The sequence below is a fragment of the Choloepus didactylus genome, chromosome 8 (genome assembly GCF_015220235.1).
Source record: "Choloepus didactylus isolate mChoDid1 chromosome 8, mChoDid1.pri, whole genome shotgun sequence".
In the NCBI taxonomy this organism is placed as follows: Eukaryota; Metazoa; Chordata; class Mammalia; order Pilosa; family Megalonychidae; genus Choloepus; species Choloepus didactylus.
In genome coordinates this window covers 85,506,830-85,525,635 of record NC_051314.1, presented here as the reverse complement: position 1 = coordinate 85,525,635, position 18,806 = coordinate 85,506,830, and the positions used below count along the sequence as shown (strand labels likewise).

Here is an 18,806-nt window from a genome sequence, read left to right as displayed (position 1 = left end):
CCAGGGCAGTCTGTGCCCTTTTACAAGCAGTGACAGCTGTGTGTGTGTGTGTGCGTGTGTGCAGAGGATGACTTACTAAAGGTCATCCGGCTCAGTACCATAGCCCCCTAAGGTCTCCCCAGCTCTCAGCTTAGAATTTTCTAAAATAGAGTTCCAGGGGGGCTTATACAAGCTGCAACCAGAGGAAGGAAGGGAGCAGGAACTGGAGGGTTGAAGAGGGCATGGGGTGGAGCTCCTGCAGGAGGCTCTTAAGCTCCTTGACAAATTATCTCTGCATCCCCAGAACCAAGCACACACTGGGTGCTCAATAAAAGTTTGATGAATGAATGACTGAGGCTGAGCAGCTGGGGAAGGCAAAGGAGGGAAGGCAGCAATTGATCAAGAGGAGGAAAATTCAGGTGCTACAGCTCTAAATGAGGCAAAATGACAGCAGCTGAGAAGCCTGTGCTTACGGGAAGGGGTGGCCAGGGAACATGGTGCAAATCCAGGTACTTAACCCTCCAGCCAATACTCCGGGCAGCTCTACCTAACCTCTGCTGCAGAATGTCTGCCAGAAGAGAAAGCTGGGGGCCTGTTTTCATCTTTAAAGCTGCCTTATGTCAGGATAGACTAAAGCAAGAAAAGGCGTCCTTCAGGAGAAAGGAGGAGTTAAGTGAGAATCTGAAAAGCACCGAAAGTCAAGCAGGAATAAGTAACCCTCGAATAGGGCAGTTGGCCATCTGTTTGGATGAAGGAAGGACTGGCCTTTGGAGAGCAGAATCTCAAGGGTTCCAGCCTGGGGGAAGCAGGCTTCAGAGTCACAGCCCCTGGGCACCGATGGGGGGGTGGTGGGAGGTGGAGGACAGAGACCCAACCAGGCAGACCCGTGGTGTGCATTCCCTTCCTCCCAGTTTGTCAGGGGAAGTTTTTAATTAATGGTGTGTAATCTGATCTGGCCCTTCTTCCCGCTGAGCACGGCCTTCAATCAGTAGAGCCATCTGCAATTGCAATTCATAATTCTCCAGAAAGGGAGGGGGCTTGGGATGGGTGCCTTGGTGATTAATACAATTAGGCTTTTATGTTGATGATTGTCTTAGCAGGAGCAGATGAGGCCAGCAGAGCTGAGGCTGTGGCTTCCCAGTTGGGTGGCAGGAGCCTCTCCCCCTCCATGCCCCACTCCCACTGCACTTCTCTAACCTGCTACCTCCGGGTGGAAAGAGGACAGGCCTTATCTGGGGCCACACTGTGCAAGGGGAAAACCCAGGAAGGGGCCAAGGCTCTGAGACACATTTATTCCCAGACTGAAGGAAGAAGAGGATCAAGACAATGGTTCAGAGGCTGTTTCCAAAGAAAATCCCTTTGACTTAATGGGTACCTGTGCACCCAAAGTAAAAAACAAAACAAAAAACACTGACATAAGGGTTGTATAGAGGTTAAAAGAGTTTGAATACAGGCTCAGCACTGAGGTGTGTGAAGGTGAGCAAGTTACTTAAGGATTCTGAGGTTCACTTTCCGCATCTGGAAAATGGGGATACTAACACCCACTTCTTAAGAATTAGAAGAATTAGACGAGCTGGGTTTGGCACCACACTGGACACACAGCTCTCAATCTGTGGTAGTTATTTTTACCATCATCATAGTAGACTGCCACTCTCTCTGCCAATGAGTTTGCTGCTTCCCCTGAAGTTTCTGAGGCTCAGGCTGTTACTAAACAAGTGATCACTTCCTTCCCATACCCCAGGTGCCTGAGCTGAGGCAGAGGGGAGAGGAGAGAAAGGGATCCCAGAGAAAAAAGGAGTCAAAAATCAAATACAAGAAAGAGAAAAGAAGGACCTTCTCAGAACAGAGGAATTGGAGTGCAGGGGTGAAAAGCAGGGCTTTGAGAATTTGGAATTTCATGTGAAAGCTAAGTAAACAAAAAGCAAGCGGCTGTCAGAGCCCAGGGTTGAAGAGGTAGCACAGCTCCAAAGCACTGAACTTCTCGAGGACTGATCTATATCGAGGTCAAGTGATCTGGGACAAGCCCCTGGCCCAGGTGAGGGGATCACCTCAGTCCCTCTGGTCCCACGGCCTGTTCTCCATGACCATGACCATGCTCTGGAGAGTGCAGGGAACAGGCCCAAGGAGAAAAGAGCTGGCTCTCAAGAGAGATTTTAACCCACAGCTAAATGCCAGGCCCAGGCAACGTCAGAAAGGAAGATGGTGAGGGAAGGAGGGAGGGAAGTTAAGGGCTAATCAAGATGAAGCATCCGGCCAAGCTGGGGCCACTCCGGGCAGCTATGGCAGGGGGTCAGCACAGTCAAGATCTGTAATCACTTCTCAGGGAGAGGCAGCTACACTGAGGCGCAGTCACATATTTAGCAAAAGCTGGGGAGGGGAGTCCAACAATAATAATAGGCTGCAGTTAATGGACAGAAAAGGGGGGGAATGAAATACAGTGTTTCAGAGCTCTGATCAAGCCACATGAAGGATTGACTTGCCACAGCTGGGCGTGCAGGAGACCAGAGACAGAGGCAGGGACCAATAACCTGTACCCCACCCACCCCCACAGATGGAGAAAAACCCAGACAGACCAGGGCCCAGCCTGTGATCAGAGAAGAGACCAGGACAGCAGTCAGGGATGCCTTGTTCTGGAACAACAGGCTGGAGCTGTTTCCTAAGCCCCAAATATGCTTCTGGGCCCTCTCCCTTTGTCTCATCCCGTCCTTTGAGATCTGCTTATATCTCAGGCTTTCTAAGCCTTGAGCTCCCTCCCTCCTGAGTTCTCAAAGCACTCTGCTCCGACCTTTACCCTGGCACTGAACACAGTATGTCATAGTCATTTAAGCGCCTCCACCTGAACAGGAAGACATTCTTAAAATTCTAATTTTAGCCAACTGTTATCTCAGGGCTGTCCCGTGGGGTGGGGTGAAACTTCCTTTCTCTGTGGGTACCCAAAGCATGGTCTTCCAGTTTAAGGGAGGAGGGACCCCTCTGTAGTTCTGAATTTGATGGACATATTGGACAAAGGATTGCGATAAACTCTCCCAATGCCCTGCCCATAGAGTATCTAATACCTCTAATCTTTTCGCTGTGGGTTAAAGCATCCTGGATGAGTTTTGGTAGTATTACTGTGATTGCAGAACTCCAGCAGGATGTTCTACTATTTTAGTCAGAGCATCACTGATTCATGGTGGCTTTTTATTCCCTTCCCTGTTTCAGGGGTCACATATGTGACGGCTCTGGGGGTCATACGTGAGACAGATTTTGATCCTAGCCTACACATAACTTATCTGCTTCTTTGTGCCAGACGACCTTGGGCTGAGCCTCGGTTTCTTTGCTCTTCCTATACTGCAGCTTTTCTCAATCTGAACGAACTCCTTGTTTTAGTATCTCTTTGATCACAGCAAAGTAGATTCCCTGGCCTCCACATCTGGTCACAGACATAGCTTATACTTTCAACCCATGTAACACTGACTATAAGATGCACCATTATTTTATGAACCAGGAAGAACGAAAATACACTGCATTCATTAAATTTGTAAGGTGACAGTGATTACAAGATGTCCCGATTCTCAGATAGTAAAATATATTTTTAAATGTATCTTATAATCAATGAAATGATCATTTCTCATTCAAGTCTTGGCTCTTTTAATTGGGCTTTAATTAAAAGAATGGAAGGGCAAAGTGAGGACCATTTTAGAGGGTCTCAAATCTCACTCAAGGGGGATGGATATGCTCTTACCTCCTCCCGCAAATCTGTTGCAATATCAGCTTCCTAATACCTTCCACCCCTCGTGGTGAACATCTCCTCTCCCTCGGTGACAGGGAGAGTCCAATGCTGTAGGGCTGTCCCAGAAGAGAATCCCACTTTTTTTCATGGAGGCAAAACAAAACACAAACCCATGCCAACTTGGGACCACAATTTTGAGGTGATGGCCTAGAACTCCAACACCATTTGTCCAACCACTTCCCAGTCCGCTGGGTTATCTTCCCCAGAGCCTCCAGGGCAGTGTCAGAATATGCAGAGATTAGTCACTTCCTCCTAATCCGGCTAAAACAGCTCCCTTAAGCTGCCGACTGCAGGCAGTTCCCGTTAAAGCAAAGCAGCTGGAAAGGGCTTAGCCCTTTAATGCCGGCAGCTGCATCTCCACAGCACCGCTGCTCTGCAGAGGCGCTGGACGCTGTCCAGGAACATCAGGCATTTAGCCCTATGTATATTAACCTGGGAGGAGAGACCAGCCAGCTCCTTGGGAGGTGGTTCATTTAAGCACCTCCACACCCCCAGGCTTTGCTCTCCAATAAGGAAGAAAAATCCCAGCCCCTTGACGTGTCTCTCTCTCTACTGAAATCAGGAAAACTGTATCATCTCAAAGGAAGAAAGAGCTTCTGCTGTGGCAGGAGTGACTCCATCTTAAAAACACATCTAAGGACAGAGCCACTTGTTAGTTTTGACAATAAGACCTTAGGACACCAACCACTTGGGCTCATTCTTTATGGAGCTGATTTTCTTATCTGAGGTCTAAAGTATTCTTCTGATCCTAGATGTGCATATGCATGGCCCAACAGACTACCTCCTTTAGGAGAGCACTGAGCTCCAGGGTTGATGAGGGAGAAAGCTGAATAGCCTTCAGAAAGCCCTGGCACAGAACAGGCTGCTCGAGAGAGATCACTCAAAGACTTCTTATGCAAAGCCAGATGGTGAACATGAGACAGGGTGAGCACTAATGCCACTCAGGGGAAAAGCCAATAAGCCAATCTGCTGACACGTTTCTAGAAGCACGCTGATGGCTTTGGCTTGCAGACTTGCCTGCTCTTGGCTTTGGGCTTCAGAGCACATAGGATGCACATGGGTGGCCTGAGAACAGACATTCACCAAGGGTGACCTACAGTGTTTAGAACAGCTCATCCTCTGCCTCCCACAGAGACCAGCCCTGCATCACCAAGCCCAGGTCTTCCATTATACTAAACAATAATCCCAACCATTAAGAAACTCTCTTGTCCCAAATGCTTTTCCCAGTAGTCTGGGCCTCCCTGCTTCTTCCGGGTCATCTGTTGAGAGGACCATTTCAATTACAAGCTCCTGAAAGAGAGAGATGTTGTCTTATTTTCATATCCCAAGTAATAGAGTAAATCTTTGATAAACAAATGGAGTGCAGCAAAACAGGAGTGAAGCATCGGCTTTCTTGCCTACTGTCAGTCCTGGAAATGACTGGTTGATATCTAAAATAACCCCCCTTTCCCTGTTGTTGTTCCCCATTAAAAGCAGTGCATAAGTACATCCACACCTACCTCTCAGTGGAATCTGTGGCTCTAGGCTGGATGTGAGTTACAAAAGTTTTTACAATAACAGGGAGAATTCCTGAAATGTAAACCTATCCTCTCTCTATATACAGCTTTGTTCACTTTACAGTTGAACACTTTTCAAAAGAACAAGATGCTTCCTTGCATGAGATAGAAATAATACTGACCCTGAGCTCAGGCCATTTACTAGCATTAGGTACCTAATAATACATTAACAGGCCCCATGAGGCTGAAGAAGTCTGAAATAGCAAGCACTGTTGCTGAGCTCCAGGCAAGGAGTTTAAATTTCCAGGTTCTAATCTCAGCTAAACCATACATTAGTTTGTGGGAGTTTGGGCCAAATCACCTCTCTGAATCTGTCAGTTAGAGAGATAACATCACCTGCCCTGCCCATCCCACATGGGTGTGGTGAGATCAAGTAAGATGATAAACAAAAGCACTCTGTATTTTGTAAATCACCTTATTAAATTTCCTAGAGACTTTCTGGGGAATCAGTTCTTAAATTCCTATTTTCATTGATGTCCAAAGAACATATTAATTGGCTGTGCTCTATCAGAAGTCTAAATATCCTTTTACAAGTGTCTGAGCCTAGCACACAGATGGTACCCAACTGCGTGAGATGAGAGTAATTCTGTATAAAAAAACAAACAACAAACAAACAAAAAAACATGACTAAATAGAGCCTGGCAAGAGATAATAGAGGAAGGAGACAAAAGGAAAAATCCTGCTTCTAACTACAAGTCCCTGAAAAGTGGCCTCCTTCCCCATCCCAGACTGCAGAGGACAAAGCTCCCATACACTGCAAGGTTATTCCTGGTGACGTCAAGCTGTCTTCCACCTGACTTCTTGAATAGAAACCATCAACAAATACAGTTCTGAGAACCAGTGTCTAACAAATTATACAAGTTAGGAACCTCCTGGCCTGGTGCCTTCATTTATTTACAAAATATACTAGCTACGGGGAGTGGATAAAAAAAATTACTAAGTTCTTAGGTTAAGTGGTCATTCTCCAAACCCTGTTTATACTAAAAGCACAATGGCTAACATGCCGCAACTCGGCATGCTTAAACATTAAAAGCTTTTTGCACCAGTGACTGAAAACTGAGTCATCACTAAGACTACCATCAAAGTACATTTATTGAGAACCTACTGTGTGAGCTCTGCCGACGTTAACACTGACCTCTGTGCCACCTTTCTTGGATCTGGATTTCCACAACAGCTCTTCCCCTGCTAATGTTAAGAGCCTAAGAAAAGGCAACGCATGATTAAGAAAACCCCACTCAGCATACTAAGCACAGTGCTGGATGCTCCCAAATGCTTTACCAATAGAAAATCATATATTGTATATGTAAGCATCTGTGTATTATCTATCTACTTGCCAATTTACCCACCTATCTAGCTGAAGCTTGAGGTGGACAAGTACCATAATAAAACAAAAACAGCAAGCCTGATCTCTTTGCTCCCTGCACTCACTCAATCTCCCGTCATTTTGCTGCCCAACAATTAAACAATGAATTAAAAAATTCAAGACCCCTTTCAATCCCACAGGTTCAATTCATAGCCAAAAATGACTTTTTTTTTTTTTCATGGTAAATCAACTGAGCAATGTAGTCCTCCAATTGAAATCAGATGCCTTCTTGCATAAGACAAAATCTCATGGGCTATTTCCTAAAGACTTTCCCCTTCTATCTCTGCAAGCAATGAATTCACCTTTTAAGGAGAAATCTTTACATATCCAGTAATAAACACAAATTGTTGCTACTGAATCAAACCATGTAATGCTTGCCCAGTTAAATGAACACCAAACTCAGGAATCCTTACATAGACTGACAGAGAAGAGAGGGGAATGCTGCAATTTCAAGATTCCAGTTACTGGCATGTGGAAAAGTTTAACGCATTAAAGGTGAAGCAAGCAGCTTCAGAAAAGGCTGGGAGTAGAAGTGGAGGTGACAGCCACCACGAAGCATGGGACCCCTTTCCACAGACTGCAACATCAAGGAAGCATAATTTATTCAAGAAGCCCTCACAAGTCAAGCCGTTCCACATGAAGTACTGTTAAAGAAATTAAAAGTGGGTAAATATTTCCCTTTGCTAATATCAGAATTATTTTCCCAGCTAAGGTTTCTTGGCCTAGCCCAAAAACTGAGCAAGTGGTTGCCAACATTTGACACACAGGACCATTTCCTTTTTGGTTAATGGGCTATCAGCTCCTGCATAGGGTAGTCTTGCCTTCACTAACGTTATATAATCCATTTACTTCCTCTACATTACTGACTTAAAATGCACCTTGGGGAGATACTACAGAACAGCAAATATGGAGCCGGGCCAACACTAGGCTTGCAAAGATATAAGAAAAGAGACAGCATCTAACACAAAGTTTAAAAAAAAACCAAAAACCAAAAACAACAACAACCTAGCAGGCGTGAGGAGGGGCAGGAGGGGAGGGGAGGTGGGACCCATCCTCTCTCAATTTGCTGAGGCAGATGGGCCCTGCTGTGAGAGCTGCCACCTCCTGGGAAAAAAAAGCCAGTAGGTTGCCTTCTCTTTCAACAGTTACATATTAAGCCTGAAACTTTATGTTCAATCTCAGATACATTCTGTTCCCCAGCTTCAGAGTTCCAAGCGCAGGTGCCCTCAGTTAATCACCCCAGCTCACTCTGGAGTCACTTCCAGCAGTGAAGGATCTTTCAGGCAGTCAGCCAGGCAAAGTCAATCTTTTTTTCTTTAATCTGCACCATTCTGGTCCCTCAAGACTTGTTTTTAAAAGTTTGCTTAATTCTAATGAATTGGGGTAGCTGGCGGTAGATACCTGAAACTATCCAACTACAACCCAGTACCCATGAATCTTGAAGACGATTGTATAAAAATGTAGCTTATGAGGGGTGACAAAGTGATTGGGAAAGCCATAAGGACCACACTCCCCTTTGTCTAGCTTATGGATGGATGAGTAGAAAAATGGGGGAAGGAAACAAACAAACAAACAAACAAAGGCACCCAGTGTTCTTTTCTACTTTAATTGCTCTTTTTCACTTTAATTATTCTTCTTGTTATTTTTGTGTATGTGGTAATGAAGGTGTCAGGGATTGATTTTGGTGATGAATGCACAACTATGTAATGGTACTATGAACAATCAAATGTACGATTTGTTTTGGATGACTGCATGGTATGTGAATATATCTCAATAAAATGATTTAACAAAAAAAAAGTTTGCTAAAGTAGTTTCTTCAAACTATAGGATAACAGTCACAGGATATCATGGGACTCCAGTATGGATAATGAAAGAGGTTGAATGAGAAATGAAGAAACAAATTCCTGTAAGGTTGGGTGGGTTCAGAGGGTGGGAAAGAGAGATGAACAATGGATTCAACACATTATGAAGGAAAATACTTTCTAAAAGGCATTGAAGGTTACTTTCCAGGACAAGAAAACCAACCACATATTCATTTTTGAAAAAGCTATTTACTTTTTTCCAAATATTATTCCAAATATGTGTTTCTAAGACAGGGGTCAGTATGGATAACATTCTATAGAAGAAATCATTTTTATAGACAATGAAAATTTTTATAGACCAAAAAACTCACATTTATCTAGATATGGATTATGTTCTGTGGGAAGATTTCAGCAAAGTGCAAAGACAAAAACGACGGTGGCTTTCTTTCCCACACAAAATATTGGCAATCTTCCCTTACAGCCTACTCTTAATTATTATCTGGGATGCCGAGAAGATGGCCTACGGACCTTTAGAATTAGGGCTCCATTGGACAATGTAAGGAGGGAGCAGGGTCAAGCATTAGAATGAATTCAACTTTAGAAGAACAAACTGGCTTTGACTCCAACCAAACCCCAAAGTCCAGCCAGAGGCCCATTAGAGATAAATACAAGTTTTAGTATCATATTTACAAGGTTGTGTCACTTAACACAATTAAGAGCTAATCAATCCAAATTAAAGCTAAGCATATTTCCATCACTAGTTTTAACCTCACTCTATTCCATTCTTATGAAGGCTCCATCTTACAGCTCAATTCAAAATGGGGGAAGGCCTCTTCTGAGTCCTCAGAAGGAACCATCCTATATCCTCTGTCCAATCCTTTCTGTACCTTGAGACAAGTCAGTCTTACCAAAGAGGTGGGGTTTCTGTCGTTGTCTCATGAAAATTAGTTCTAAATGACAGCAGAGAAAGGTCATTCTGTGAGGCAGCATTTGGCTTTAAGCCAAAGGGACACTGTTCCCACTTTCCCTCCAAAAGAGTCTCAGTGAATTCCATACAACCCCTTTCACCCCTGCAAAAGATCTCCCACCTAAAAGCTCCCAACAACCAGCACAACGTGTTGATGTATTACACTTGAGGAGAGGGAAAGGGAGATATATCTAGTTTTAATAAAACCCCCATTCACAATTAAACTTGATTAAAAGCCTGGAGAATGCTAAAAGTAGTAATGAGTACAGGAGGCTGCAGAGCAGAGTACAGGTGCGCCCCTTCTTGCAGTCAGTAAATGCTGGGGAGTAACAGGCTGACATGACTTCACTTGAGCATTGGAGAAGCAAAGAAGTTTCCTTGTCGTCCTAGGTTGGTGGCAGACTTGCTTTTGCTCCCAAATCTAAAGAAAAAGAGAATGAACTGGAAAAGTATTGTATTAAAAAAGAAGTATTGTATAAAAACTGGTGAATAAGCAATTATAACGTTACTTGATAAAATAACTAAAAGTAGGAAACCCTAGACTACTCTGTAAGCTACTCTGAATCACCTTTAAGAAACGGATCCTTATGGCTCTAGCTCTCCTTTTAGAGTCTGGTTACTAGGTAAGATCTAATTCAATTTTTTCTTTCAATAATATGATGGAAAAGGAGTCTAAGGAAGCAGTCACTTTATATTTCCTAAGAAGGCCAATTCTGCATACCTGGGAGTGTTCCTAGTGAGGGTGGAGCGGACTCTCTGCGACAGGGAGCTAGATGAAGGCGTCTTGAGGAGCTGATGCTCTGGAGTGGTCACAGGCCCCAGTAAACTCACTTTAATCAAAGTTTAGACATATGTTAAAAAGAGGGGAAAACAAGAAAGCACCCTTGTAGGTGGGCAGTTTTAAGCTGAATATTTGCGAAACACTGAATTGCTAACTTTAGAGAACTAGCAAAGTTTTTGTTTTTGTCGTTATTTTGTAACACACTAATGTATCTTTTGAACCATGCATCAGTGAATAGCTGACATTCGTTTTCTGGTTTATACCATTTTCCAACTCCAAATGTCACAAATCTAACATGTAATCATTTGATTTTTACAATTCTAGAAGAACCAATATGCTCTCTTGAAAAGGAACTTGTAATAATGAAAGAACAGGTCTCTCCAATCCAACGCCTGTAATAATGAAAGAACAGGTCTCTCCAATCCAATGCCTGTGAGGGTGGAATGAAACCAGCCTATTCACACACACACTGTTTGGTGGCAAACGCCTTTAAGAAACTGGTTTGATAAAACATATCAAGAGACAAAAATGTTCAAGCCTCTTGATTCAGGAATTCCATTCCTGGGAATTTATCACTGGGGGACGGTGATGGGAAGCTATACAAATATAATGCTGATTGCAGTATTATTAATAATTATGAAAAACTTAACAATAATCTCAATACCTAATGGAACATTTAAGTAAATTATTGTTTACAAACATAAAATGATAAGATTATAAAGTAACATAGAGAAAATTCTCACAATATGCCAAATGAAATAAGAACAAATTGTATCAAAACTATTATTACAGCTGCATAAAATATACATACATATATATTCATCTAGGTAAAGAAAGGAGAATATGGAAAAGTAAAAATATGAATTTGAAGAATATGAATTTCAAGCAGCTCTAACAAAGGCAGAAAGAGGGGACATGACCAAAACTAGAGAAGGAGCTCAAGTCTTTAAGAAGCACTCCTTAGGCCTTACCTTTAATATCTGGTGTCTGTGGTGTTGAAAAGGCATTGGAGTTTTCAATGACATGCATGGGATCAATGTTCTCTTGCTCTACCATCATGAACTGACTCCAATATTCCAGAGGCAGTGAAAGCAAGCGCTCCACCACCTAAAAGCCACCAAATATGTTAGCAACGTTCCACAGCTCAGAGCTGACCGCATAGCATTCTCCCTCCATATAAGATCCTATGGACACTATATGGTCAGTTTATCCAAACACCATAATTACGTGGAACCTTGAACAGGGGATGAGATCTGGTTGGTTTGCACAGGTTAGCATGAAACCCCAATACATGCCCAGAGTAATTTGGGCAGAGGATAAAAATGTATTTGCAAAGCCCTCTTAAGGGACTGGGAAAAAACTGGAAATATTAAACATTCCCACCTGGGAAATTCCTAATATTCTCACAAGCATTGGTGACTACCGCTGTAGTAAGCCAAGCCCTCGATCTTGGGGCTTGCCCTTATGAAGCTTGTTACTGCAAAGGAAAGGCTAAGCCTACTTATAATTGTGCCCTAAAGTCATCCCCAGAGATCCTCTTTTGTTGCTTAGATGTGGCCTCTGTCTCTAAGCCAACACTGCAGGTAATCTCACTGCCCTCCTCTGCTACATGGGACTTGACTCCCAGGGGCGTAAATCTCCCTGGCAAAATGGCACATGACTCCCAGGGGCGTAAATCTCCCTGGCAAAATGGCACATGACTCCCAGGGATGAACCTGGACCTGGCATCGTGGGATTGAGAAAGCCTTCTTGGACCAAAAGGGGGAAGCGAAAGGAAACAAAATTTCAGCGTCTGAGAGATTTCAAATGGAGTCAAAAGGTCATTCTGGAGGTTATTCTTACGCATTTTATAGATATCCCTTTCTGGTTATTAGTGTATTAGAATAGCTAGAAGGAAATACCTGAAACTGTTGAACTGCAATATGGTAGCCTTGATTTTTGAAGGCGATTGTATAACCATAAAGCTTATATGGTGTGATTGTGTGATTGTGAAAACATTGTGGCTCACATTCCCTTTATCCAGTGTAGGGACAGATGAGTAGAAAAAAGGGGGACATAAAGTGAATGAATAATGGGGAGGAGGAAGGAGTATGAGATATTTTGGGTGCTCCTTTCGTACTTTTTATTTCTTGGAGTAATGAAAATGTTCAAAAAAGTGATTGTGGTGATGAATGCACAACTATATGATGATACTGTGAACAACCGATTGTACGCTTTGGGTGACTATACGGTAAGTGAATATATCTCAATAAAATTGCATTAAAAAAATCCTATGGGCAAATAAGTCTTCTGGCTACTTTATCATATTATACAAATTCATATAATATACTCTTGCCTACCTTGGGTTGACGCTTGATGTCTTGTAACATTGCCACTGGGTCTGGATTGGGCACAGCATGGGCAACTATTGTAGGGCCAAACACTTTGGCCAGATTGGCAACATCCATTTTAGTGTTTGGGCTCTGAGCCACTCTAGGCAAAAGAGTACTAAATTAGAAGACATGTTCTTCTGCTTAAATGCAGACCAGAATATAAATTCTACAAGAAAACAACTCACCGATCATGTTCCCTCCCTAACACCCAACCATCATTACTTCCCTATAGAAAATCCCCTAACTCCTGGAAACGAGTTTCTGCTGTACTCACCTTTGCAAGTGAATCATGAGGAAAGCTAATGTGTCCCTGTTGGCCTGGGGCAGTTCACCAACAGCCTGGTACATGGCAGCTATGCTGTTGTCCTCATCTGTGATTTCTGTAAATGAAAAGAAAGATCCAAGAGGCCTAGATTTCTTTCCCTTGACAGCAGCCTTCCAAGATATCGACCACAAAGTCTCATCTATACAGTAAGCTCTGAAACTTCTGATTAGGTTCATGACTACATCAGACTCTAGTTTCATTAACAAACAGGATACTGGCCAACAGCTCAATACCAAAAGTCAGAACTTTTAAAATATCGGCTCTCCAGTTAGGAAAGCAGCTTGAAACCCATCTGCTAAGAAAACGAACATACAACTACAGTGACCACAGTTATCAAGAAAGTGTTCATTCATAAAACATATTTGAGGGCCTACTATGTGTCAGGTACTCCACTAAGTGCTGGAGATAAAACAGAACTAGACAAAGTCCCTAACTCGTGGTATGTAGATTCTACTGGCCGAGTTGATTAAAAAAAAAAAAAAAAAAGATAGATAGATAGATAGATAGATAGATGATAGATAGATAGATATAGATAGATAAGATAGATAAAGATATATCAGGTAGTGATATGTACAATAAAGAAAATATGGCAGACAAGAAGTTAGAAAGTAATGGGGACTGTTATTTTAGACAAAGTGGTCAGGAAAGGTATTTCTGAAGACAAGATATCTCAACAGAGACCTGAAAGAACTAAAGGAGCAAACCATGCAAATATCTAGGGTACAAGCGTTTGAGGCTAAAATAACAACAAATATGAAGGTCTTGAGGTAGGGAATAAACTCTATTTTTCAAGAATTGAAGTTTTCCAGTATAACTAGAAAGGAAGGAAAGAAGGGAAGGGTGTTGAAAGAAATAATGTTGGAGACATAACCAGGAGGCAAATCATGTAGGATCTTTTGGGCCATGTTAAGGACTGTAGATTTAGTTTGAGAGGAATGGGAAGCCACTGGAAAATACTGAAGACAGAAGGGATACAGTCTAATCTAAATTTTAAAAGGGCCTCTCTGCTGCTGTATGAGGAATACAATATAGAGGGCAGGAAAATCAGTTAGTAGGTTCTTACATTTCTCCAGGGTGAGAGACGTCAAGAGTGGTTGTAGTACACAAACAGTGAACCATAAGTTAAACCATGGACTATAGTTAATAGTACAATTATAAAAATGTGCTTTCATCAATTGTAACAAATGTTCCACACCAGTGCAAGGCGTTATATGGTGGCATATGAGAATCCTGTACTTTATGCAGGATTATTCTGTAAACACACAACTTCTCTAAAAAGGGAAAAGAAAAAGTGGTAGGAGTGATAAATATCAAATTTAAGAAACATTTTACAAGACTGTTGACAGGATTCACCAATGGATTGGATATGGGGTGTGAGGAAAAGAAATCAAAGGTGGCTCCAAGTTCAAAACAACCTGAGAATTGATGAAAAACAAAACGAAAATATCCTGTTACTGTCCTATTATGGTTTAGATAGGAAGAGGACAGGCATGGGGAACAGTGCACATATCTATTCATCTATCAAACTATTTGAGCACCTACTATGTTTGAGATACTGTACTAGGCAGGGGGATAAAGCAGTAAAGAAAAGAGGAAAAAATTCCTGCCCTCATGGAACTTACATTCAAGTATTAAGATCTGCCTTTAGAGGAGCTAAGATGGCAGCATAGAGAGGAGTGGAAGACTGTTAGTGCCCACCCAGAACAATTCATAAATGACCAAAAAACTAGCAAATAACCTGGAGTAACTGCGGGAAGACAAACGTGACTGTCCACTCATCATCCACCAACCTGAATTGGGAGGAATGCCTGAGATCGCAGCATAAAATCTGTAAATAAAACTGCAGACCCGCACTGAGAGCCGAGAGCCAAGGGCCCCTCCCTCACGGAAGCCCTGCGGTGCTAGAGAGCAGCACTCTCTCAGCCTAGCTCCAACTGGGGTTTTAATATTAACTGCTCAATACAAACAGCAAATCCCCAAAAAGCACACAGAGGCTTTTGGTGACAACTGACCTTGAGAGAGTCGGGGCACATATCTGTTTCAGGACGGGCAGCCCAGAGGATTGGGTGCTATCTCTGGCTGATGGGTGAATCTGGGAGCTTTCTCTCCCTTTCTCTCTCTGTGGAGAAAACCTCAGCTCGCAGTAAGGAAAGCCTCAGCCATTTTAAAATCAAAACACTTTGATCAGCAGAGTCAGAGAAACAAAGAACTTTTTGATACGCAGATACCCTCTTACACCAGCCAGTGACAGGCTGACAGGTGCACCTGCCAGGCAGAAAAGCACAGGTGTGTCAATCCTCTAAGAAAAACCATCAGGGAAACCGGATACTGAATATTTCCTCCTTCATGACCTGAGCCTGTTCTCGTCTGGGAAAACCCAATTGGGGTGGCCTAGGAGGTCAGAAACCTAAACAACAGAAAACTACAACCTACACTAAGAAAAACAAAGTTATGGCCCAGTCAAAGGAACAAACGTACACTTCAACTGAGATACAGGAATTTAAACAACTAATGCTAAATCAATTCAAAACGTTTAGAGAAGATTTTGCAAAAGAGATAGAGGCTGTAAAGAAAACACTGGGCATACATAAGGCAGAAATTGAAAGTTCAAAAAAACAACCAGTAGAATCTATGGAAATGAAAGGCACAACACAAGAGACGAAATACACAATGGAAACATACAACAGCAGAACTCAAGAGGCAGAAGAAAACACTCAGGAACTGGAGAACAAAACACCTGAAAGCCTACACGCAAAGGAGCAGATGGAGAAAAGAATGAAAAAATATGAGCAACATCTCCGGGAACTTAAGGATGAAACAAAGTACAAGAATGTACATATCATTGGTGTCCCAGAAGGAGAAGAAGGGAAAAGGGGCAGAAGCAATAATAGAGGAAATAATCAATGAAAATTTCCCATCTCTTATGAAAGACATAAAATTACAGATCCAAGAAGCGCAGTGTACTCCAAACAGAATAGATGTGAATAGACCTACGCCAAGACACTTAATAATCCGATTATCAAATGTCAAAGACAAAGAGAGAATCCTGAAAGCAGCAAGAGAAAAGCAATCCATCACATACAAAGGAAGCTTAATAAGACTATATGCAGATCTCTCAGCAGAAACCATGGAGGCAAGAAGGAAGTGGTGTGACACATTTAAGATACTGAAAGAGAAAAACCACCCACCAAGAATCCTATATCCAGCAAAGCTGTCCTTCAAATAGGAAAGAGAGCTCAAAATATTTTCTGACAGACAATGAGAGAGTTTGTGAACAAGACACCCGCCCTACAGGAAATACTAAAGGGAGCACTACAGAGTGATAGGAGGAGATAGGAGTGTGTGGTTTGGAACACAATTTTGGGAGATGGTAGCACAGCAATGTAAGTACACGGAACAAAGATAACTATGAATACGGTTGAGAGAGGAAGGTTGGGAGCATGTGAGACACCAGAAGAAAGGAGAAAAGATAAAGACTGGGACTGTGTAACTTGGTGAAATCTAGAGCGTTCAACAATTGTGATAAAATGTACAAATATGTTCTCTTACGAGGGAGAACAAGCAAATGTCAACCTTGCAAGGTGTTAAAAATGGGGAGGCATTGGGGGAGGGATGTAATCAATGTAAACTAGAGACTGTAACTAACAGAATCATTGTATTATGCTTCCTTTAATGTAACAAAGGTGATATACCAAGGTAAATGCAGATAAGAGGAGGGGATAGGGGAGACATGTTAGACACTTGACATTGGTGGTGTTGTCTGACTCCTTACTCTACTTTGATTTGTTTACTTTTCCTTTTGCTGCTTCCTAGCTGTCATTTCTTTTTCCTCTTTCTTTTGCCTCTCTTCCTTCTTTGACTCTCCCTCCTGCCTTGTGGAAGAAATGTAGATGCCCTTATATAGATAGTGGTGAAGGTGGTGAACACATAAATTTGTGACCATACAGAAAACCATCGATTGTTTACTTAGGATGGAATGTATGGTGTGTGAACAAAACCATCTTAAAAAAAAAAAATGTGTTGATGACAAAATCTCGAGGGCAATATACTGAGTGAAATAAGCCAGACACATAAGAACAAATATGGCAGGGTCTCACTGATAGGAACTAATTATAATATGTAAACTCATAACATGAAATATAAGATACCAAGATATAGGATGAGACTCAAGAATGGAGAGCGGTTGCTTAATATGAGCAGAATGTTCAACTAGGATGAACTTAAATATCTGGAAATGAACAGAGGTATCAGTAGCAAGATGTGAGAATAACTAACAGTGCCGAATAGTGCGTGAATGAGGTGGAAAGGGGAAGCTCAGAGTCATATATGTCACCAGAAGGAAAGTTCGAGGTCAAAAGTTGGGAATGTATAAAACTGAATCCTATGGTGGGCAATGTCCATGATTAACTGTACCAATATTAGAAATCTCTTCAATGAACCAGAACAAATGTATGACAACACAATTAGAAGTTAATAATAGAGGGGCATATAGGGAAGAAATATATACCTATTGCAAACTGTATACTACAGTTAGTAGTATTTCAAAGTTCTTTCATAAACAGTAACAAATGTACTATACCAACACTACAAGTCAACAATTGAGGGGGTTGGTTAGGGATATGGGAGGATACGAGTTTCCTTTTCTTTTCTTTTTTTTTCTTTTTTCATCTTTCACTTTATTTCTTGTCTGGAGTAATGAAAAGGTTCTAAAAATTGAACAAAAATTAAGTGTGGTGATGGATGCACAGCTGTGTGAGGGTGCTGGGGGCAACTGATTGTGCACTTTGGATCTTTGGATGATTGTACGGTATCTGAACAATCTCAATAAAAATTAAAAAGGAAAAAAAAAAAAAAACACACACACACACACACAAAAGATCTGCCTTTACCTGCTGCTTCCATAAAGGTCTTATTTAGCCGAAAGGTCAGAAGAGGTTCTTTGAGGTTTCGAAGGAAGTCTTTCAGAAGGCTACAGATAGCATGGATATCATCCACCTTGCTGAGGAGGGGTACAGTTTTCACTCGGAGGAATTTCTCTTTCAGCTCTTTTACTGTCCGGTCACAGCCTGAGATCCTATACAGGCCTGTCTATTATCAAGATGACATTTTTATTTAAGAACCTCCTGATTATTAATACAAATAACCTATTCACCCATCTTCTGGGATTGACTCTTACCTCTGTAAGCCCTCTCTGTTCAATCTCATTTACACAGTGGACAACAATGGAGGGGATCATTGGTGAAGTCTGGGGCACAAAATCTGCCAGCATTCCCTGAAAAAGGAGGGTTTTAAGCTATTATTTATACCACTTAGACCAGCAGATGAAGACCACATGCGAAGAACCATCTCCAGACTAATACTTAGGCTGGGACATCATGTATATTTTTAAATTCCTATTACCAAAGCATATATTAGAACAGAGACTCAATTATTTTTCCTGCCTCCACACCAGCACTGATTCATGGTCACATATGCTACACTCTTGCATGAACAAGTAGTAAGTCCACTAGCTATAACTCTACCCGCTTCTCCTCTCCTATTCAAGAAAGGGCATCAGAAAGCAGCCAATAATGAGATTATAGGTCTGGCTTTTAATATTACTCTAAAACCGAAAACCCTCCTCATACTTTATTCTTGGTAAAAAAAATTATTTAACACACCTCACAACACACAAACCCACCTGTAGGGCAAAACTTCATGGTTCTCTATTAGAATACAGGAAATGGGTTAAAAAAAAAAAAAAAAAGAATTATATGCGCTGACAAGAACTCTTATCAAATGCAAATACAAAAATTATTTAATTGATTTAATAAATTTTTAGAAATAACCAACCTAACCTTGATATGCTTAGTATGGAATATCTGTAATACAAGGGAAAAATAATTCACA

General features: G+C 41.8%; 1 protein-coding gene across 8 annotated transcripts in view; it reads right to left on the bottom strand.

Moving 5' to 3' along the window:
• Nucleotides 1-8,370: 8,370 nt before the first annotated feature.
• Nucleotides 8,371-18,806, bottom strand: part of RACGAP1 (Rac GTPase activating protein 1) — a 31,345-nt gene continuing 20,909 nt past the window's right edge. For all 8 annotated transcript variants that reach the window (XM_037846092.1, XM_037846091.1, XM_037846090.1 and 5 more), the window contains exons 11-17: nt 18,094-18,189; nt 17,807-18,005; nt 12,867-12,972; nt 12,560-12,692; nt 11,192-11,327; nt 10,161-10,269; nt 8,371-9,860 (exon numbers count right to left, since the gene is read on the bottom strand). In XM_037846092.1, coding sequence (XP_037702020.1) covers nt 9,785-9,860; nt 10,161-10,269; nt 11,192-11,327; nt 12,560-12,692; nt 12,867-12,972; nt 17,807-18,005; nt 18,094-18,189 — 855 coding nt within the window. In that variant the 3' untranslated portion in view covers nt 8,371-9,784. The remainder of the gene's footprint in view (nt 9,861-10,160; nt 10,270-11,191; nt 11,328-12,559; nt 12,693-12,866; nt 12,973-17,806; nt 18,006-18,093; nt 18,190-18,806) is intronic.